Source organism: Periplaneta americana, chromosome 14 (genome assembly GCF_040183065.1).
Source record: "Periplaneta americana isolate PAMFEO1 chromosome 14, P.americana_PAMFEO1_priV1, whole genome shotgun sequence".
Classification (NCBI taxonomy): Eukaryota; Metazoa; Arthropoda; class Insecta; order Blattodea; family Blattidae; genus Periplaneta; species Periplaneta americana.
Genome location: NC_091130.1, coordinates 33647091 through 33671295, shown reverse-complemented (window position 1 = coordinate 33671295; position 24205 = coordinate 33647091). Strand labels below are relative to the sequence as shown.

At 35.1% G+C, this 24205-nt stretch overlaps 1 protein-coding gene and 1 non-coding gene across 2 annotated transcripts in view; one reads left to right on the top strand and one right to left on the bottom strand.

Annotated features, from left to right (window-relative positions):
• Window positions 1-24205, bottom strand: part of Fife (regulating synaptic membrane exocytosis protein fife) — a 1049884-nt gene that overhangs the window by 231183 nt on the left and 794496 nt on the right. Inside the window, exons 9-10 of the mRNA XM_069845197.1 lie at window positions 10751-10981; window positions 3329-3503 (exon numbers count right to left, since the gene is read on the bottom strand). Of these exons, the coding sequence (XP_069701298.1) occupies window positions 3329-3503; window positions 10751-10981 (406 nt within the window). The remainder of the gene's footprint in view (window positions 1-3328; window positions 3504-10750; window positions 10982-24205) is intronic.
• TRNAN-AUU (transfer RNA asparagine (anticodon AUU)) lies at window positions 13635-13707 on the top strand. Its single transcript has one exon. It is a non-coding gene; the product is annotated as a tRNA-Asn (tRNA).

The following is a 24205-nucleotide window of genomic DNA, read 5'->3' as shown; positions in this document are numbered from 1 at the left end:
GGCGGGACCTGTCCGGCTGACATATGATTGATACGTCATAGATCTGTTACGCATGCGCAATTGACACGGCTAATTACGTTTACTTTGAAGGGGAAAAAATCAGGAAACTTACTTTCTGGATGCGGCTCGTATATTTATATTATACTAGCAGTATTTAATACAGCATTTAAACAATTTATAGAAAGGTAAATGTAAAGCATATTGTGGAATTTTTCTTGGGAAAGAATATTGTAAGTGTACGCTACCATGAATGGGCCAGAAAGAGAAAGTATGAAAAAAAGATGAGATAAAAAATAATTAAAGACATACAAAACAATAGAAATGAAAGCCCAAAGAGAGAATAATATGACACCAAATAGAAGAAATGTAGGAATAAGGAAAGAAAAAAGATGTAGATAAAGCGAGGGGAAGAAACTAGACAAAAAGAATAATGAAAGAAATACAGAAAGTAAAAGGAAAGTTAAAAAGATAAAAAGGAAACAGAGAAATAGATGAAGTAAAACAGAACAAGGTATACAAGATGAAAAAGGAGATGGTAACACGAGTAAATAAAATTACGCAAGGAAGAAAGAGAAAGGTAAAAAAGGTGAAAATGGCTTAAGAAAGGAAATATATTTAAATACTAGAGATGAACAACGATCGAGAAAGCAAGACTAACAGCACCCGCAAAGCCGAAAACCCGCACGACAATATTCTATACGTGGCGTCGTCGTTGACGTAAAGACTGCTTGTGAGTGTTTCGAGACGTCGAGATTGATCACTCCCGAAATCCCGAACGTCAAGCAGCCTTGAATTGGCACAGTTGTTTATACCTGACTGAACTTTTAACTACTTTGGCATCTGTTTTATATGTATAAACAATCAAGTAGCCTATTTGAAACATTATCTCTATCTTTCAGTGTATAATAATCCGTTCCCCAATCTTTATTTAATTACTAGGCCCTTATGAAAAGGCTAGGAATTTTCTTTTCATATGTTTGAGATCAAGTGTGCAATCACAAGTAAAAAGATATTAACGTTATGTTTTATGTTTCTTAGAAATGCAAATTTATTTGAGAATTGTTTTCCTTTTATTTTTATAGGCCTAACCATAGCTAATATCATTATAATACAACTAGAACATTTTGATAACTAAGATACTGTTCTGTTTTGTCTTTTTGTCTCATTTAAACATTTATAATGTTATTTATTTCAATGACGTATGTTATTCAAAGTTACGAGATCTTTCCACGCCGACCAAATGCCATTTCGAGAATGATGAGCGAGACTCGAAGTGCACGAGAATGACGAGACGAGACTCGAAAGACAAATGCAACGAACACAGCGAGCGAGAGCGGCAGTTAGTTTTGTTCATCTCTATTAAATACAATTGAAGGGCATGGGGGAAAAAACAGAGAATGTTAATTTTTTAGCGATTTTATGATGTATAGCTCATTCTATTGGCGACAACTGGGATTATAGAATGTCCAATCACAAAGGGTTTATATCTGGAAATCTTCGTATAAGATAACGTTAAAGATATAGTGACATTTCCTATTTTTTCTCCCTTATTCTTCATATTGTCATGGGAAGACAATTAAAGAAGTATATAGCCTTTTATAAATAGAGAAGCAGAAGGAATAAATTAAGCACAAAACAAAGAGAAAATATGACAGAAGAAATAAAGATGGAGCAAATGAAGGAAGGAAATGTAATAAAGAAGAAAGAGGTAAGGGACGAAAAAATAACGTATAACAAAAAAAGGGCGAAAGAACGTGTCAAGGAGTAAAGTAAGGAGAAAATAGAAGAAAGAAATGTAAATGAAAGAAGAAAGAAGTAAGAGACGGATGAAGAAAGAAATGACGAAAGATAGAAGATATACGAAGGTGGAAGAAAGAAGCTAAGGAGAAAATAAAGTAAAAATAAAAGGCAAAGAATATAACTGAAAGAAGAAAGAGGTAAGAAACAAATAAAGAGAGAAAGAAGAGAAAAGATAAATGAAGACGGAAGAAATAATGTGAGAAAAATAAAATAAAGAAAAAATAAAGGAAAGAAATTTAATCGAAAGAAGAAAGAGGTAAGAGACAAATGAAAAAATATATAACGAAAGACAGAAGATAAATGAAGAAGAAAGAAATCATGTAAGATGGAGATAATACCGGGAAAAATAAAGAAAAGAAATATAACTGAAAGAAAAGAGAGGTAAGAGACAAATGAAGAAATATATAACTAAAGATAGAAGATAATGAAGACGGAGAAATGTAACAGGACCACCATTAACGAATGTTATATAAATTGTACATAATTTAAGGCAGTAAATATACATATACATATGAAGACGGAAAAACAACGTTTGAAGAATCAAATAAGGCAAAGATAAAGGAAAAAAAAAATAATTGAAAGAAGAAAGAGGTAAGAAACAAATGAAAATACACAGTGCGGTCGAAAAGTCCCTCCGCAGCTCCATTAGTTCTAGTAACCTTGTAAAAAGTTGGCACTCTCCCATTTATTCCGGTTTGACAACCTCACACCCTCAGTCAATCATATGCTTAGCGGCCAGTGCTGCCACTTGAATTCTTTGCCTAGTGGATTGTCGATCGCACTATATATAACGAAAAATAAATAGAGGTGGAGAAAGAATGCAAGATGTAGGAAATAGGCTAAAGGAAGAAAAAAAAATAAAGGAAAGTAATATAATTTAAAAACTAAATAACGAAAGAGAGAAGATAAATGAAGACAGAAGAAGGAATATCAGAAAGAGGAAATGAGGAACAAATAAAGGAAAGAAGTATAATTGAAGGAAAAAAGAGGTAAGAGACAACTGAAGAAACAAATAACGAAAGACAGAAGAAACATGGAGATGCAAGAAAGCATCTGGGAGGAGAAAAAGGGAAAAAATAAAGGAAAGCAATTTAAAATTAAAGAAGAAATAAGTAAGAAACAAATTAATGAAGAAAAAATAACGAAGGACAGAAGTAAAATGAAGACGGAAGAAAGAAAGTAAGCAAACGAAAGAAGGAAAAAGTAAAGAAAGAAACATGGTTGAAAGATGAAGTAGCTAAGAGAGAAATGAATAAAATGTAGAAGAAAAACAAAACAAGAAAGGACGTAAGTATGAATTAATGAAGAAAATAAAGGATAGTTATATAACTGAAAAAAAAGAAAGGAGAGATGTCGAAAGAAGAATAGAAAGAAAGAGATCAGGAGAAGAAAGAATTTAAGAAAAATGGAATGAAGTAAAGATAGAATGAGAGAAAGGAATTAAGAAACAGAAGGTAGGAGGGAATAATAATAAATAATGGAAGAGAAAGTAAGAGAGGAATAAATATCGGTAGAGAGAAGTGCTTACCGGACAGAAGGCGTCTGGGTCTGTTGCCCGCCTTGCTGCTGTTGCTGCTGCCTGGACACGGACGCTACGGCTGCCGCCACTGCAGCGGGGTTGAGGCCTCCGCTGCTCGGGTCGCCAGAGCGCGCTGCGTACACGTCGTACGCCGAGGCTCGCCTGGGCAGCTGCACTGGCAGTCCTGCAAGTAGAGAGGTCCGCGTCACTACTCTGAAGCTTTGAAAACTTTAAACTAACTTCCGATCATAAGGATAAAAGAGGAAGGTGTCTCCAATTATAGTGATGCCACAGGATAAATCCTTAAGAAAATATAAACAGAATTTTCCTTTGCAATTTTGAATTATTTCTCTACATTTAATACAACATAATCCATATTTAAATTATAATTTCGTCATGGATTTAGTTGAAATTTGTTCATATGTGAACTTTAAGTGCAAAATTGTTTCTTTCATTAAACACAAAGGAATTGAAAGTAATCTAACCTAAACTAACCTAACCTAACCTAACCCAACCCAACCCAACCTAACCTAACCTAAACAGAATTTTTCTTTGCAATTTTGAATTATTTCTCGCCATTTAGTACAACATAATCCATATTTAAATTAACATTTCGTCATGGATTTAGTTGAAATATGTTTATATGTGAACTTTAAGTGCAAAATTGTTCCTTTCATTAAACACAAAGGAATTGAAAGTAATCTAACCTAAACTAAACTAACCTAACCTAACCCAACCTAACCTAAACAGAATTTTCCTTTGCAATTTTGAATTATTTCTCGCCATTTAGTACAACATAATCCATATTTAAATTAAAATTTCGTCATGGATTTAGTTGAAATTTGTTTATATGTGAACTTTAAGTGCAAAATTGTTCCTTTCATTAAACACAAAGGAACTGAAAGTAATCTAACCGAAACTAACCTAACCTAACCTAAACAGAATTTTCCTTTGCAATTTTGAATTATTTCTCTCCATTTAGTACAACATAATGCATATTTAAATTAAAATTTCGTCATAGATTTACTTCAAATTTATTTATATGTGAACTTTAAGTGCAAAATTGTTCCTTTCATTAAACACAAAGGAACTGAAAGTAATCTAACCGAAACTAACCTAACCTAACCTAAACAGAATTTTCCTTTGCAATTTTGAATTATTTCTCTCCATTTAGTACAACATAATGCATATAATTAAAATTTCGTCATAGATTTAGTTGAAATTTATTTATATGTGAACTTTAAGTGCAAAATTGCTCCATTCATTAAACACAAAGGAACTGAAAGTAATCTAACCGAAACTAACCTAACCTAACCTAAACAGAATTTTCCTTTGCAATTTTTAATGATTTATCTCCATTTAGTACAACATAATGCATATAATTAAAATTTCGTCATAGATTCAGTTCAAATTTATTTATATGTGAACTTTAAGTGCAAAATTGTTCCTTTCATTAAACACAAAGGAACTGAAAGTAATCTAACCTAAACTAACCTAACCTAACCTAACCTAACCTAACCCAACCTAACCTAACCTACCAGGGAATCAGGTTTTGCTAAATGAGGAGAGACACAAAACAGAAGCGCGATAAATTAACAACTGATTGTTTTTTCTGTTATACTGGAAAATAAAAATAATAGGAAACAAAGATTAAGTAGAATAATGACCAAGTACTTGTGCTTCTAGATTTGCATAAAACTCACGAAGATCTGTGAAATATAGAGACTGCAAAGTACAGTGACATAAGTGAAAGTGAAGCTGCCGTGAAAGAGTTCATTGGGGATTGAATAAGAGAGATTTTAATGTGAATCTACAAGCTTACACCTCCGATCAAACGAGTCTTCTCGACTCCACCTGCACTGCGAAATGACAAAGTTCCTTTCAATGTGCATTTCTTCTTCGTCCTGTCCTCTGATCAGTTTGATCACATTTCCTTCCCCTCGCCTATGTGGTACCTAAGAGGTTACGTCCATTTTCGATTTTTCCCCTTCAAAATTTTCTAGAGCTCCTTCAGTGGAGCAGCGTAACCCGAAGTGAGACAAGTGACCAACAGGCTTGGAGCTCACATAGGCCTATTCAGTTTCTTTCAGCCCCGAACCCTTTGTGGGAACACGTTTTTGCGTACCTTTTAAATTTCTCCTCCCACTTCTCCTCATTCAATTCAATTCAATTCAATTCAATTCAAAGGACAGATGAGGTACGAAAGAAAATTAAAAAACATTAATGTTTCCAAAAAATATGTTCTTCATTTATGAACGCTAAGCCAAGGAATCTATTTTTTTAATAACATCATGTAAGTTATTTATTTTTCCAATTCTGGATCCTTCATAATCTCAAAACGTACGAAGTCATATATTTTATTATTTATAAATATTGTATTATTTTGTGAAAACTTCATCTAATGTATGATCTCAATGTAATGTGTAGACAACAAAATGAAATGCTTCAGAATATTAATTTATCATTATAGAGAGTAATGGGATTTTGAATTGTAGATGTTACCCTAGATCATATATACCCAGATTGCTCGGCTTTGACGGTAACAACTTTTGTCATTGAGTTATTACATAAGTAGTCACGTCATAACTCTCATTTGAATTGCGTTAGCGACTGTACTGCCATCTCGAGTTCGCTTACGGCGGACGGGTGGCGATCCTGGCGGTTGTTCTTTTCAAAGTGCTACCGATTTTAACATAGGGATGAGCAATCCGTTATACAGTGTGATTCACGAGGAAAGGTAAAAAATTTAGGATGTGAATTCTGAAGTCATTCTCAGTCAAAAAGTTCATATGAATATAGGTCCGTTTTCGAACGGTTACGGAGATATGGCTTTTGATTTCACAAAAACTTCAAGATTCCATTGTACTAACTCGCATTTAGAGACAGATAACGGACAAATTTAAAGTTTATATTCATGTATGCATACATACCTAATATTCTAGACGTCGGGGTCGATGTTTTCGCACATTTTCAAAGGTACCTCCTTCTGCTTCAATGCACTGTTGCGCTCGGGCGTGAATCGCGCTCACCGTGCGGGAGAGCTGCACGTAACTGTTCTTTATGCTGCATTCAAAATAGATCTATTAGCGCCTCTCTCGTTTCCCCCTTCCTTTGCTATACCAAGTCTTTCATCCAACCCCATAAACAGTAAGTACTCTTCGAAATGGTACCCTTCTGTTCTGAAAGCGTCGTTCATATTCAGCGACGACACGCAAGGAACATCCATCGCACAAACCATAAACATACACAATATCGGCGTATTCTGTAGTCGAAAATTTATAAGGCATCTTGAAAAAACATAACTTAACATTTCCGAGAACTGTACCTGTATAACTACTGTGCTGTAGGTAGCTGAACTGCTGTGAATTAATGATAGTGTAGGCTATTTGTGTTATCTGCGGGTTCTGTGTCATTACATCAGACAAGGGCAGGCGATTGGACATTTGTAATGCCCTACCACCCGGTTTCTTCCTCTTATCTACATCGTTCACAATGCAGATTCCAATGTTACGTCATTCATTGCGACCTTGACCTTGTCTCATGTCAGCAGCATATAGTAACGTCTGATTCACATTGGGGCGAGACGTTTTACCAAAAAAATGCATCTAGCTCCGCCATCGTTCGCAAATGAATCTATGTTCATATGAACTTTTTCACTCAGAATGGACTAAGATATCGTATCCTAAATTTTTAACCTTTCCTCGTGAATCACTCTGTATATGTGATCTGGGATGTTACTCATCTCAAGGAAATGTACCACTGAAAATAACACCCCGAATATTTAGGCAGTAGGTGTATCTTTGATTTTGTTACAAATAGAGGGATCAGGAGAATATTTTTTCTGAAACATACATCATCATACTGTAAATGTAATTACAAAATTATAATTACCTAAAATAAAATTATAAAATTGAGCAATGTTGTTATCTTAATAAACCGTTTAACACAGATGAATGGAGATCTTTATTAATATAAATGTTATTAATTATATTATTAGACTAAATGAATGTAGATCAAAACAATGCTGGCAGATAATTTTATTCATGATACAAAACAAAGAACAGGAGAAATAATTAGCAATATTATATTGTTTGAACATGATCGTAATAAATGCCAGCCAATTTTGTTTAATGAATACAATTATACAGTCATTAAAAGCTCAAAACATGAGAGTAAGGCCACAAATTTCATTTAATGAACAGCAATGATTTTCTACTGTGGAAGTGCAAGGGAAATATTATCTCCCACAATTTTTATTCTAATTAATTGAACTCAGGTTTTTAATTCGTACAGTATTGTGGACTAAGTGTAGAATTACTCAAAAGTCAAGTTACTTTCACAAAAAAATAATCAAATGTCGTCAAAAGTAAGGTCTATTCAAGATAAAAATGGTAAGTTTCATTAATAAGAGAACAGATTTTATTTGTGCTGAGAAATTAATTAAATATGACCGCCATTTTGTACTCTAACCCCTAACATAGACAGATTACATCAGCATTTGTTGATTTTTATCACTTCCCTACCATTTAATTGTTTTTATTACTTCCCTAGCATTTGTTTCTTTGTTTGCCAACTTTTCAAACTGCAAATTCTTTCCGGTACTATAAAACATACTTTGTGACCGTCATTTGTTTTCCGCATATACAGTCGACTGAAAATGGCGGCTATTAGTGAAATATAATTTTAGTAGGTCAATTAATATCTATTTTATTGTATTAGAGTACTTTACTTCTTCTAATTTCCATATACGTTCTTCTAACCGTGTAATAGTCAATTAAATCCCACTCGAGTTTTGATTTTCTCTAGATCAATAAAAATCTATAGTGTGATTATTATTGATCAATAAAACGGCCATATAAATTATGGATTTATAATAGCCATAAAACGAAAACAAATAGCTATCGCGAGAAATTTTAATTTCGGAAACATTTCTTTTCTACTTACAGATATTTTATCATTCGACTTATGGAGTTACCCACTTTTTTCACTAAGTAAAACTTAGCGATCCTACTAGATCCGAACTAATGTAACATTGTAAAATTCCTTTGCAGAACGAAAAGTTATATTAATTCCGATTAAATTTCTGCACATTTATAGGTCAAAACTAAAATTCTTTAAATAACATTGTTCAACAAAATTTAACATATTTTTTGTGAATGGATGATTCTTATAGAATTTTTCGTGCTGATGTCAGATTTGTTTTCAAAATTTTATATCGCCCAGGGTTTTTGAGTAATTATATGAAATGTACTTCAGACGTTTCTAGTATTGATACCTTGTAATATTTTACCTAAAATCATATTTGTTTACCTAAAATGCTATGAAATAGATTTTAGGCTATATTTTGCTTGAGAAACTTCTCTTTCGAGTATCCAGCCGTAGTCTGCCAGAATATTTGGACTCAATTTTTCCTGGTAGCGCCTTTCCATTTCAGAAAAATCCTGATGAAAACGCTTCCCACGTTCGTCGGTCACTACCCGAAGATTTTGAGGAAATAAAAAAAATAGATGAGAATCCAAGAAGTTATTTAGAGAGATAACTAACACCCCATCACGTTACAGATCTGAATCAGCTCACTGACAAGTTCTCTGTAATTTTCTGATCTGTGATTCCTAGAAAGTAACAGTCTGTTGAATGATTCTTATGTTCCCGACATTTCATTGGAACTGGAAAAGGCATATGACGGGATACTTTTAGCCAACCAATTAGGCTAATAGAATTACATGGAGCACAACGGATTTTAGGGACCCAGTTCCTGTCCTAATATATTTTTCAATCAAAGGAACACTCGTAAACTCTTTTAACTAGTGTAGTAAAATTCACCTTTGTGCTTTTAAAGTTAATTAACCACAAACGTAACAAAAATTGTTTGTGATTTACACAGTATTTCGAGGTATGTTTCACTTTATAAGATACTTTTACAACACTTAAAATTAGGGCAAAGAAAACACAGGTTATGAAACTTGTTTCATGATTGTAAGTTCCAACTCAACTGAGAATTAATAATAACTCTCACAGTCTTATGAGAAATAAAATTCATTTTTTGAATTCTGACTTTACAGGTAACAATGATATAAGGTTATAGGTCAATTGCTAATTAAATATTTGAAATATTTTCTTTCCAAAAGCGTGTTAAGGACTGTAGCCTATATAGCAATAAAAATAAATCAACTTTTCTAAAATTACAAAAAAATGGTAGGCGGTGGAAAAATTTTCTAACTTCATTTTTGGAATCAGCAAATGACATTACATAAGAAACAGCAGAAATTGTACATTTAACAAAATCATTGTTGACCAGTGTAATTTATTATCTTAATACACTGCTCCCTTAAATTGAATGAGCATATTGGGAATTAAATCAATGGCTCTTCCAAAACACGCTATGATATGTTTCATAAAAGAAAATTTTTATCTTCAAAAAAAAGCAAAAAGTCAAAATTGTATTGAACTATTTTATTTGAAATGTCTTAAAGAATAATCCCTCGAAAGTAATGACATTACTTACGGTTCACCTGTATACAATGAAAACAATATACAGGGTGTTAGAAAAGTATCCACTATTTTAGGAGGTGATAGTATGCATTAAAACAAAAAAAAGTCTAATAAACATGGGTCCTACAACACATACTTTCTGAGATCCCAACACTTGTTCATAGGAGGTGCTCAATGTGACGTCCATTTATGGTAATGCATTTTCTGCCCTACAATACAGCAGACTACCAGATAATCATACCGTAGTTGACAACCCTGGCATGGAATACTGATACGTCGCAAGGAATACTGAAAAGAAAAGTTTGGTTGCGGATATGAGAAGGGTTCAGCAGAGATGGTGTTGTGAATTTTCGTAATCAGCACATGCGGGCTGATGAAAATTCCCATGCACTTGAAGAAATAAAGCATCAGCACTGATTCTCAATCAACGTATGGGCAGGCTTCTTGGCGATAGAATAACGGCCATACGTGCTACCACAGAGATTAACTGGAGCTCGTTATCAGGACTTCCTCATTAACGTATTGCCTACCTTGCTGGAGTATGTGCCATGTCAGCAAAGACTACAGATGTGGTTCATGCATGATGAGATGGCACATTTTTTCCTGAACACTTGACGCTGACATTTCAGGACCGCTAGATTGATTGGGAAGGTCTGAACGTTCCTCAAATCTAAATCCCCTAGACTTTTGGTTATCAAGAACAACCAGGTCCATTTCAAAGGGTGTGCTATTCCTTACGGCGAAGGGCAGAGGAATGCATTGCCATGAATGGACGTCACATTGAGCACCTCCTATGAACAAGTGTTCAGATCTCAGAAAGTATGTATTGTAGGACCCATGTTTATTAGACTTTTTTTCTTGTTTTGATGCATACTAGCACCTCCTAAAATTTGGATACATTTTCAACACTCTGTATTTACATAACATGAGAGCACTCACCGAGTCCAGTGTCTCCGCCGCTTCCACCGCCACCAGGGCCGCCGCCCCCGGAAGCGTTCTTCAGCTCCTCATCGTAGCTGTGCTGCCTAGTGACGCGGGACATTCTGCGGGTCCGCCCTTGTCGTCTCCGCCAGGCTTCGCCCTCGGCATCGGCGTCGTCTGTAGCGATGCTTACGGTAGGAGGTTTCGTACCTGGGGAGGCTCTGCCCCTCCCGTTATGGTCAGAGTCTTCTGCAACGGAGGACAACAATGAGTTTGCCTTTTGTTTGTACAGTGACGCCGATGTCCTGGAACATAAGACAAGTTACAGCTGACGTTTCTCACGTACAATCTGACGAACGGTAGTGAAATTACTGGAGATTTTAAGTGGACGACGCACGTGCATCTAGCAAGTGAAGGTCTTGACTGATTACTCATGCGACTCTTGTTTGGTAAAGTTGGGCAGAACAAAACACTTTAATACTTACACTAATATTTACAATTTAAATTAGTTACACTATATACACTAGAATACGTTATTTTTACTATTCACACTATCATAAAGGGTGTAGATCTACATTGATAAAATATTATTTACAGTATTATGTACAGTGTTGTATAATGTAATGGAAGGTATTTTTTATAAATGTTGTATAATAATATAAATATGTCCGCCGATTAGCTCTGTGGTAGCGCGTCTACCTCAAGACTAGCCGGTCCGAGTTCGATTCCCGGAGGGGAGGGGTTCAGAAATTTTCATGTAAAATTTCTACCTCGGGACTAGGAGAGATGGGCTGTGCACAACTTCTAATCACTAAATTGTGCACAAATATGCCTGGGTTAAATCCCAAATCTCTCCGCAGTGCATATCGTCGTTGTTCCTGCAATAACTCCTATGTGCAAAATATAAAATTTTTCAGTAGGAAGAGAAAACACATTTATTCATCCTATGACAGCCGTACATAGGAGACTGTGAATTCTTATACTTTCGAAACAAAGAAATATAATTACAAACAGAGAGATTTTATTGTTTGCTGTATCACTATTTAAGTTATTTAATAGAGTAAAAATCTGAAAATCGATAAATATGTCACATAGGAGTTATTGCAGTAACAACGACGATATGAAGAGAAGGCATACGTCACTGTTGATAGTGATTCGTCTGTCGGATGGGAACGTTAAGCCTGGCGGCCCACTTGGTGCTATTCGACAGGAGTAGGCTAAGTGCCGGCACCGGGTTTCCACTTCTCCCTTTCTCACCATCATCATCCTCACCCATTCCCTACACTACACTTACACGAACACTTACACATACATTCACTCTAGTACAAGACATAACTCTTCACAGATACTTACACATTATTGGGGCTCGGAAGTTGATGACCTAAAAATCACAGAAAAATAACCTATAAAATGACCTTAAATTTTTGAAAATATGACACTAAAATTAAGAAAAGACCAAGATTTTTAATAATAAATAAAAAATTATGGCTTATTTAATGACGCTCACAACTGCAGAGGTTATATCAGCGTCGCAGGTATGCCGGAATTTCGTCCCGCAGGTTCCTTTACATGACAGTAAATCTACTGACATGAATCTGTCGCATTTAAGCACACTTATAAGCTATAATTTTCTATAATGATAATAGTAATAATAATAATAATAATAATAATAATAATAATAATAATAATAATAACTTTTGTTTTGTATTGCAAAATTTATAAAATATATAAATTCATCAGTTTCGAGCGATGAATATCGGGGTGAATATTATGAGGGGCTTCAATTTTTACGTTGTTCGGATTTGGTTTATATTAATTTCACCTATTACTTCCGATTTAGGTTCCTTTATGTGCTCTGGACATAGTAGAACAGAGGTCCTCAGCAATTGAGACAGGGAGATCAAAAACCCACTAATTCCAATTTTTTACAAAATTGAGTTATGGGCTGGATGATGCTTTTTAGTTTGTCCCGCATGCGTGGAAGGCAAGAATACACTAATATCGACATTCATCTGCATTCTGGGGGCTGCTTTAAAACTCGTGGAAGTCAGAACTCCACTTACTCCATGGAATAAGAGAGTTTTTGCATTCCAAGCTTAATTTCCCGGTAGGTGGCAACACTATCGCTCAACCAGCTGAGTAAAATGATACGATACGGTATTCAGAATGTCACAAAAATCTATGAAACCCATGTAAGTAAGACTATTAAAGGCACAATATCGAATCGATTAAGTTCCAGAAACCCAATACAGATGCATCATTCCCCAATCAACTAAAGTACAATTCAGCATTGCCATTGAAAGAAGAAAGCAAAAGGACTTGCAAAATTGAATGCAGTTTATTTCTGAGGAAAGTAGGATGAATTACCAAACTCTGTTTGCTGACAGTAATAATCTAGAATCTAGATGCACAGGAAGAACATGAGAGTGATAGAAAGAAACAGAACCTGTGACATGAATGAGACTGTGTTATCATTTTAATATTGTTTGTGGTTTTATTTGTGCATTTTGAAGTGCTTTATGGTAATTTGTGATTTCCTATCTCATATAGCCTATTTGAAATTTAAAAAGAAAAAGTGTAGCAATGTTAATCTTAATAATAATCTATTTTCTCTTATATTCCAATGTTTCATAAGGGAATTATAATATACTTATATTTTTTTCTTCACATGGATAATATCTATTCACTTTTCTTAATTCATACACTGTGGAAGTCAGGAAACCACTGACTCCAGCAGTGTTTATTTCAAATTGTAGCGTAAGATAATGTAAAAATTTAGGTTTTGAAGTATTTAGTTAATAAAGAATGTAATTTTACACAATATTAATAGATAAAGGTATAATATTTAAAGTTAGTAAGAGAAATAATGTTTTTTCTGAATAATTTCGGTGTCGGGTAGAGTTCCCGGGTAGCTCAGTTGGGAGAGCGTTGGTACATTTAACCAAAGGTCCCGGGTTCGATACCCGGCCCCGGAACAATTTTTCCCTCGAAATTATTCAAATTAACTTTACACATTTCCCCATAAAATTGAGTGGTGTTCGTTATGTGACACATCATCTTGTTGAACTATTTCAAGAGGACGGCTATCTTTAAATGGAAGTTGTGTAACACTGAATGTCTTCATGAAACTGAACACTGCAAAGTTAAAAGTAGAGTAGCTCCTTTTGTTACTGCAGGACATACATTCATCATACTTACGTATTAAATTGACCAATTTGCTGGAAAGATGTTCGATTTCCTTAGACATCTTTAAAAACACGCTTTCGTAACGGGAGACTGAATCACAAAACACACTTTTCCAGTGAAGAAACTGAAGAATAAAATGCGTGCAGTTCTGCGTTGTGTAACTTTCTCCATTCTCCTGGAACTTCATCCCTCTTAGCCCCAAATATTTTCCTGAGAACCTTATTCTCAATCACCCTTAATCTCTGTTCCTCCCTCAAAGTGAGAGTCCAAGTTTCACATCCATAAAGAACAACCGGTAATATAACTGTTTTATAAATTCTAACTTTCAGATTTTTTGACAGCAGTTAGTAAGAGAAATAATGTTTTTTCTGAATAATTTCGGTGTCGGGTAGAGTTCTCGGGTAGCTCAGTTGGGAGAGTGTTGGTACGTTTAACCAAAGGTCCCGGGTTCGATACCCGGCCCCGGAACAATTTTTCCCTCGAAATTATTCAAATTAACTTTACAGGGAGTTATTCCTGAAAGCTTAATTTGCACAATGTTTTTTCTCTCTCCTGTAAAATTTGGTTTATTGGAGTTAGGGAGTTATTGATTTCCCTGTCTCAATTTTTCTTCTTTCAATTGAAGTCCCACCATCATACTATTAATTCTCTGTCCCTTTCTATTCCCTGGCAGGGGACCAGTCCGTCAAAACATCGCGCTCCACAGTGCAACAGGTGCTCCACGACACATCCATCTGTATGCACTGCCAGGGTCGCACGTCTCTAGCCGCAGTCTTCAGATTTATGCACGGTCTCCCCGCAGGGCGTTTTCCAAGGCAGCTCCTAACAGCGGGTTCGGACTTTTTTTTCCGTCACCGCGGCAGTTCTGCAGTGAAAAGTCGCCGTTCATATAAACTCAAATTTGTGACCATTCATTTATTGTTCCGTTTATAATGGTCTACGACTCCATTCGATTCCTAACAGCCACTGCTTTCCATCTCTCCCACTGTTGCCAACATATCTCCCTACAATCTCGCGAACTCATCAACAAAAAGTAGCTAAATCTCTCCAGAGTTTGTTAAAAAATCCCCAGAAATGTCGCTAACAATTCATAATAAAATATCACTAAATAAAAATAAGAAAAACATACATATGCGGAGAAAAATATCATGTCCTCGTCGCCACCCTCTTATGCCGAGTCTGGTTGTTGTTGACGGCTGTGATGTTGAAGTGGAAGGTGTGGGAACATCTGATTGTGAATACACTGCACTTGATGCAATCATTGACACTACACTTTCTGGCAAATTGTAACACTTTTCAAATATATATTAAATACAGTGGCGTGCGGTGCTATTTCTCGATGGGGAACAGGGCAGAAATAACCTTAATAATAATAATAATAATAATAATAATAATAATAATAATAATAATAAAAGAAGGAATTGGTAAAGTTGCTAAATCATAATAATAATATGTATTATGATTTAGCAACTTTACCAATTCCTTCTTTTTTTTACTTCAGTTTACTTCAGAAAAAGAATATATTAATGATAGTATATTGATATTATTATTATTATTATTATTATTATTATTATTATTATTATTATTATTAAGCCTAAATATATAATACCGTTAACTAAAAATAAATGAACCAAAATTAAACCTACAATTTACCGCTTGACGAGCACCCAGTTGACCATTTCACAGAATTATAGTAACTACTTTGAAAATTAATGTCTTGTATAAGATTCTGTTTTAGTTTTAAGTTCTGTAAGGAGAGGAGTAGGTTTGCCATTCAAAATATCCGCGCTTTTCTCAGCAAAATTGATAGAACTAAACGCTCTCGACTTCAGCTGATCGATAACACAACACTCGCTGTCTTGGTTCGTATCAGAGCGCTCGCGCTCGGTCTCGTTGTGAAGTTGGAACAAGCAGGAATCACCTGTTCCATTGCCACTATTTCGTCAGATTTAACTCAGGCCGGCGAATGCGTAAATCGTACGGATTTTTTAAGATCTATTGTATAATTTCACACACACAATATTATGTCACACGAAAAACTCTTCGAACTTAATTGTTTTCCGAATTATCACTATATAAATAAATTAGCTTGACAAAATAGTGTATTTCACACTTCTCAATACTCTGCGAGGGAAGAGGTAACTTCTACAGCTTCCAGCGATACTCGGGTAAGTTCGTGTCCGCTCGAGCCTGCTTCGGAGAAAGCATTACTTGAGACTCGCATCACGCACTGTACACGAGAAGGGCTCGCTCGAGTCGTTTTCGCTTCACTGCAACAAACCTGCTAACGATAGCTGTTTTCGCTTTTCGAAAACTGCAAGTAGGCCTATCCTTTAGAATGAAGTAAATCTCACAATCTCAGTTAAGAGGGCAGGGAGGAAGGGAACATGGAGGAACAGCCGCTGATTAAATATTTTAAAACCAGCAAAAACTACAGTCTCATACAGTGAATGTCCCATATTAACCGAATTCTAAGAAGTTAAGTATTTAGGCATTACGATCGACCAACACTTACGATGGAACAAACATATTACATATTTGAATAATTTCAAGGAAAAATTGTTCCGGGGCCGGGTATCGATCCCGGGACCTCTGGTTGAACGTACCAGCGCTCTACCACTGAGCTACCCGGGAACTCCACCCGACACCGTCTCAACTTTTCCCTTTATATCCACATAACTCGCGTGGCCTGACGAAACGCCAGAGACCCGCAACGAGTGCACACAATCTCTGTGTGACTTGGAATTGTGGTTTTCTGTTAACGAACACAGTAACGTATATATTATGCAAATCTAGTCTTTCAGGTGAAGCTCCCTGTAAAGCAGATTTGAATAATTTCAAGGGAAAAATTGTTCCGGGGCCGGGTATTACATATTTATGCAATAGATTACGTAAAACAATTTATATCTTTGTTATACTTCGGTCATATTTACCAATTAATATTTTACGTCTCATTTATTTAGCTTTATTTCAATCCATTCTCCAGTATGGAATTTTAGGGTGGGGGAAATACTTGTAATTCTAATCTCACTCCACTAATACTTATTCAGAAAAGAATTATTAAAATATGCCTTAATAAACCAACTGATTTCTCATCTGAGCTTTTGTTTATTGATTTTAATGTTTCGAAAATTAAACATTTATTATATTGCCTTATTAATCTTCATACATAAAAATCGTAATAAATTCATATTGTATCATCATAAATATGGAACAAAAAGATCCGATTTTATACGACTAGAGGAACCAAAGTGTTTCACAAGCACAGCTCTGAGCCATGGTACCTACTTTGGTCCAAGGTTATACAATAAAATAATTGATAAATACCCAAATTTGGAAAATTTTAGTACCAGGAATTTCAAAAATAGCGTTAGGAATTTAATTTTTAAAGAATACATATTGACCTAATATGTATATGTATTTGTATGACTTAAATTGTTAAAATTTAAATTATATTTTTAAATTTAATTTATTCCTGTAAATTTTTTTTTCTTGACCCAGTTTGTGTCAAAAAATTATCTTTGTGTTTATCTTTGTGTTTAGATATCTCCATGAGCACGAGTTTTTTACTCCTTCAGGGAAGAACTAAGATTGTATTTCTGTCAATGTTATTTTATTAACAATAAACAATAAACAATTTGCTTCACACGAACTGTCGGCACAAAATTCCAAAACTCAATTGCTTCGGGCCGGATCGGAGTGGAAAGGAAAATTTCCGCGTTGCGGGGACGAACCAAGATTACATCAGCTACAGCTCGCGACTCGTCACGTGTCAATCAAAGTTTCCACCGTTTATGGGTGTTGGAGCAGTAGCATTGAGAGAGAGAGAGAGAGACCTAACCCGTGACAATCATTGAATCAGCATCTTTCAACCCTGATCACTGATCACAAATATATTATGAGATCAGGGCTTTCACGTATGAATCATGAGACGACTCAGTCATGCACCCATGCCTCTTCTAAAACTAAGAAGTGCATGACTTCAGTTGAATGTTTTAACTTAAAAGAAAGAAAAAAGTGGAAGAATATAAAAATCAGCAGAAAAGTCTCTAATCGTATTTTACAAAATTTGTCGCCGAGACTGATTAAAAATTCCCTAGATTTAGCGACTTATCGCTAAATATGGCAACACTGGTCTCTCCTCAGGTCTTCCGGTAGATCTGTCATTTCGTCATACATTCCCGCTCTCCAACTCTTCCTTTTTCTTCTTTTATCCTATGGTATCCACAGTCATCGCTCATCCTGAGCACAAGACATACAATTTCAGCTGTCTTTTATATTATCAACTATTTTAACACCTATTCTATATGTCTTCTAGATTTTCCTGCAGTATTTTACATAAAGCATATGGATTTAACTTTTGAGTATAGGGGAAAATCAGAATTCTGTATCCAAACACAATAATTTGGATCTTTTTTAAAAAATTTCATAAACTTTTTCTTCTTTATATTTTCCAAAATTAAAATATTTGCACACAAATTCGCACAACTGCTAGTTGCTCAGTTTATTTACAGATATAATGGCAGATATAAATGTTTCACACATATCTCCATAATATTCGTGGTTTGCGTGGTGTTCGTTCTGTGACACATCATCTTGTTGAACTATTTCAAGAGGACGGCTGTCTTTAAATTGACGTTGTGTAACAATGAATGTCTTCTTCATGAAACTAAACATTGCAAAGATAAAAACAGAGTAGCTTCTTTTGTTACTGCAGGACATACATTCACCGTAAGCCAGAAGATAATGGGATAGGATTGCCAGTTTCTTTTCCTCTCCATTGCATAATTACCGACTAGTTACATATTACAGTAGTCAGACTTCAGATGTATACAAACAATTATTGTTCTTCCTCTGACACATATCGTCAAGTGAGATGTACTGCCTGATAATAGCTGTACATATCAGCCAGAACCTCAATGTACTAGGTCAACAGCGTTAAAAAATATACATTATATTTTATTACATTATTCGTATATGTAGATGTTCCACTCTATCATTGGAATTTTGTTAAATCCCCCGACCATTATTTTTCCTCTTTGGTAACAGAAGTCAATTCAGTCAGTTCTCTGCACATTATTCTACCAGCTATTTCTTTACTGATTAATGACTTCTTCCAAAGACCAGACACCAGACGGTGTCTTTATAAAACCTTTCTTAAACTTTTATGTTGTTTTGGAAAACGTGTTATATATCTTTAACTTGTTCAATTTTTTATGTTATCTTGTTAACATGTTTCTACCTTGTTAACATATTTCAATAGAAGATAGGAAGGATCCCGCGCGCAGAGAAATCTGCTCGTCGCCCTCTGTAGCCCGTACGCGTTTGAATACACATCACTGTATTATCCTATACTTCGTATACTAACAGCGTCGAAAGTTTCCATCGTAATTTATAACAAATTTCTATGCATGAAAACCGTCAATTCATTTTGTAACAGACGTACTGCGAAAATTACAGCTTGAAATGTGCCTGAAAATAAATAAATGTAGTAGTTGAGCAGAAATGTAAAAAACATATAACACAGTGTTCAACGAAGTACAGAGAAAATAAAATTACACACTTAATAATATCAGTTATAAATCATTACTTGCAACTTTTTAACGTAGCTATTCAGTTTAGAACATTTTGATAAATAACATGGACACAACATTTTAAATTGAACCTCTGATATATCTCGCATTCAGTCCTAAATCTGGTAAAATGTAACGGAAAATGTTCTTTTCTGATTGACTTAAATGTGCGCTTTGAATAATACTAGTAAAAGGGGTAAGATGTGCGCTCTAGGATGATTTCTGATGCTAACATATCCAAATTAAAACCAAGCCCATTCACTAAAAAGAAGTAAGCGATGTTACAGCCATCAAGTAAGTTTCATTATTTTCTTACTCCCCAGGTACGCAGATTAAAAGTCATTTCACTAATGGGCTCGTAACCAATTCCCTCGAGCGCAAACACCGGCCGAGACTGCAGAGACCAGCTGCTCCACGTGTGACAGCCTCCAAGTGCCGGATACGTGAAATTAGTTTTTAAATCAAATCAGATACGAATTAGCTCAATGTTCCCTCGTGGAGTTTAAATTATGCGGCTGAAAGAGGTAAAAAGTTAAATGTATGTATAATGCAGTATATTTAGCCTGTGCATATGCACATAGTATTGTAAGTAACACAGAGGAAGACGAGCGGAAGGACTGTGACCATCTTGACTGTGGTTGTTGATCAGGAATAAATATCACTCAAATAAGTATTCCAATAGCCAGGTTCTTACCCATGCCGAAAACATTACTCACCAGAGGTCTGCATCGGACGTTTTCGCTCGAGCGCCAAGTAGTTCATAGCATAATCCGATAGGTAGCGCACATGCATGATGGGTAAAATTGTCGCGAGCGATAAATCCTCGAATGGTATAAGCCGAGCTTTAGACATCGTTCTTGTTACAGTGATGAACTGTGTAGTAACATCATAGATGTTTATCATTTCAAAACTTTGCAGTGTTTAACTAACCTCTCCATAGTACTACTACAAAACTTGCTTTAAAATGTAATATAAATGATGTAGGTAAATGTCCCCCCCCCACAGGAGTGATTTTGTTTTTGCCATATCTGATAGATGTCATTGGATGTAAATGTAATTATTATAAACGGAGAACATAATCACGATAATCCAAGAAATGTATCAAGTTTTCTAGTAATAATAATAATAATAATAATAATAATAATAATCTCTAATAATTAGCGTATCAATCTTTGCGTCTGTAACAGTTATGCAGCATGATTATTCGTTTTATTATATTTTCTGTGACATTATCTCTGTATTAATATTGTTATTAATGTATTGCTATATAATAATATTTTGTAAAACGTTTCTACATCGTCGCAGTATATAGGCGGAACACTATGTATGGACCTATCATATTATATATCTGATAAATCAAATATTGAATAATTATTAATTAGCAATAATAACTGTATATCGAAGTTTTTCATACTATTTTATTTATAACTTCATGTTACTATTTTGGTACGTTCCATTAGACGTTTGTCATAAACGCAGAAAATAAAGCCTTATTTTTACGGTGTGAGCAAAACATATATGTATCTTATCTGTCGTCTTCCTTACAAGATAAGATAAGTCGGTGAGATGAACTTGTACTGTGCTTCTATTTATTACGAGCGTATCACAACCGATCTTATCTCACTCGAGCGTGCGACATTCGACCGAGTTCAAGCGAGCGATTTAACTCCAATGCAGCACTCTGTTACTCACTATAGGAGTATGGAAATTAAAGGATACTAGAACTTTTTATTCATTCATTCATTCATTCATTCATTCATTCATTCATTCATTCATAGCGTTTTGCCCAAGGTCTGGTCTTGCACTGCAAATCCAGCATATTCCAATCTTTACTATTTTCTGCCTTCCTCTTTGTCTCATCATATGATCCATATATCTTAATGTCGTCTATCATCTGATATCTTCTTCTGCCCCGAACTCTTCACCCGTTCACCATTCCTTCCAGTGCATCCTTCATAGGCAGTTTCTTCTCAGCCATTGACCCAATCAATTACTTTTCCTGATCAGTTTCAGCATCATTCTTTCTTCACTCACTCTTTCCAACACAGCTTTATTTCTTACTCTGTCTGTCCACTTAACACGTTCCATTCTTCTCCATAACAACATTTCAAGTGCTTCTCTTCACCTCGTTGTAATGTCCAATTTCTGCTCCATACAATGCCACACTCCACACAAAGTACTTCACTAGTCTCTTCCTTTGTTCTTTTCTAGAGATCAGCAGAAGACATTCCTTTTTCTTTTGAAAGGTTTCTTTGCCATTACTAACCTCCTTTTTTTTTTACTTTCTGGCAGCAACTCAAGTTTACCTTCTTTAAGTTTGCAATTCTTTTTAAAGTATCAGATAGCACAATAAGACCTAATGTGAATTCCTTAGTTGCTTCGAACAGAATTTTTTTTCCATTTTTAAATACAAGGTTATATTTTCTTACGCATTTATCACAATTGTTACAAATCACGCCAAGTTCCTAAAGTCGTACGATTTGTAACAATTTTTGTGATAAGTTCGTAAGAATGATGTAATTTTTAGTTAAAAATTGAAAAACAAAATCTGTACAAAGAATCAACAACACATTTTTAGCTTCAAAACACTAGCTAATCAAAGAAATGACATTTCTGAATAGTTCATTCTCTATTTGTAATGTTTTTTACCCTTAAAACTAAAGAAAAAAGGTATTTTACTAACAAATTCAAATTAGTGTAACTCTGAAAATATTGAGACTAGGACACATCATGTTTATATGATATTTTTTGCTTAGAATGTCTTCGGAAATAAGCTCCGTAAGGGACAGTAAATCCTCTTGAATCACCCTGTATATGTATAGGCCTACATGTGTGTGCAGGGAGACTCGGATAATTCCGCAATATTAAGAAGTAAGTCTATCATATTTTTAACAAAATGTTTATTGAAAAATATTATCAAGGTATGTAGACATAGACGAAACCTTTCATTACCAAATGAGATACAGATACCTATTAAAATGCAAATATATTTAGGTGTACATACATTACAGTTGAAAAAGAACTGGGGTAATTCCGCAACAGTGCAGCTAAATCCGCCATAGGACTTGGATAATTCCGCAGTCGCAAATAATTACGAAATACATTATGAAAGTAACATAAAAGGGACAACTTATATGACGTAACAATGCTCCACTTTTTCATAGCTGTGTAGCAAAACACGAAAAACAGCCAACTTTCGATGTTTCACTGTATTGCCGACAGAGGTGTCGACCAATATCCTTGATTTTTTTCTATAGCACTGCAGAGGACATGCCTCCTGTTGACAGCCACTCAAAACGTACGTTCACGCTATTGTAAAGCCGCGGTAAAATCATATATGCACTACTGCGGAATTAGCCGAGTTTCCCCTATGCATGTATGTATGTATGTATGTATGTATGTATGTATGTATGTATGTATGTATGTATGTATGTATGTATGTACAGGGACATCATTTTATTTTTGCTTCAGTTTTTATTGTGTATGAGTTTTTGAATGTACTTCACTCACACCCCCCTCCACTAGTAAACTTCCAACCGTCCTACACACAGAACCAAGGCCGCGTATGCAGTGTAGTCGCCTTACGCCACTGAGTTAGTGAGTATAGTACGTTCCAGAAATATGTTCGCGTTTTCCAGTGACGAAAGAGCTTTCAATATTGAATCATATTTTCGCACAGGTACTGTCGTCCGTTTGCCTACGTCGCATCCCGGTTTCCCCCACCCGCTTCTGCTCGTCCCTCTATAAAGGCTACGGTCTGGGCTGCATTAGCTCTTTTCTGAAAACGTTAATTTCTGTTAGGAATTGGACGTCCACGTAATATTATACCCATACAACTGTTTAAAATAACTTAAATAAAAGGGCCTCGTTAAGTAATTAACTGTCACGTGATTTCCTCCCTTCCTACGACCCTAGCAGATAACCACTTGGACGGACAGTAGATAGTATGTCTGAGTAATTTTATCTTTTCGAATCGGGCAGAAGTGAAGATTGAATTTACAGTACGTAAGGTACTCTTTTATAGAGTAGGTACAGAATTATTTCAACATGAGTTACTAGTGCGAAGGACGAAACAGTTTATAGTGCGATAATATACACAAAAGAACTGAAGCCTGTATCGAAATGAACGGCCACCATTTCCAAAAATGTGTTCGAATATCCATATTATGATTATTTTTCAATTTAACTTCATTCTCTATATAGTACTCTAATGTGCTATAGACAGTATAATATACATTGCATAATGAGTACGTCTGAATGGATAGCTCAATTCGTGAGTAAAAACACTTATTGTTAATACAGTACTGTATTTTGATTAAACAAAAACTTAATGAAAATTATCAAACTCAAAATCGCGATATTTTCTAGTTTACGTAAATGGATGAACTACTTTCCTTCCCTCCTATACCTAGTAAAGTGATTTGTTTGTACGAGTATTTTACACCAGTACCATGGAAATCCAGTCGTGGAAGGGGGTAGCAAGCGGTGTTTCCGGTTCCCAATCGTTAATCGTTAGGCCAGGTTAATAATAGAAATGTTAGTAAAAATAAAATGATGTCCCTGTATATATGTATGTAGGCCTAGTGTTAGCATAAATCCCAGAAAGGAGGCAGTGCGCATGATCAGACATACAACGAAACAAAACTAATTTTATTACCTTAACAAGTCCTTTTCTTATGAACCAGGTCGCTCGTCCTCTGATACTTTCTGGAAA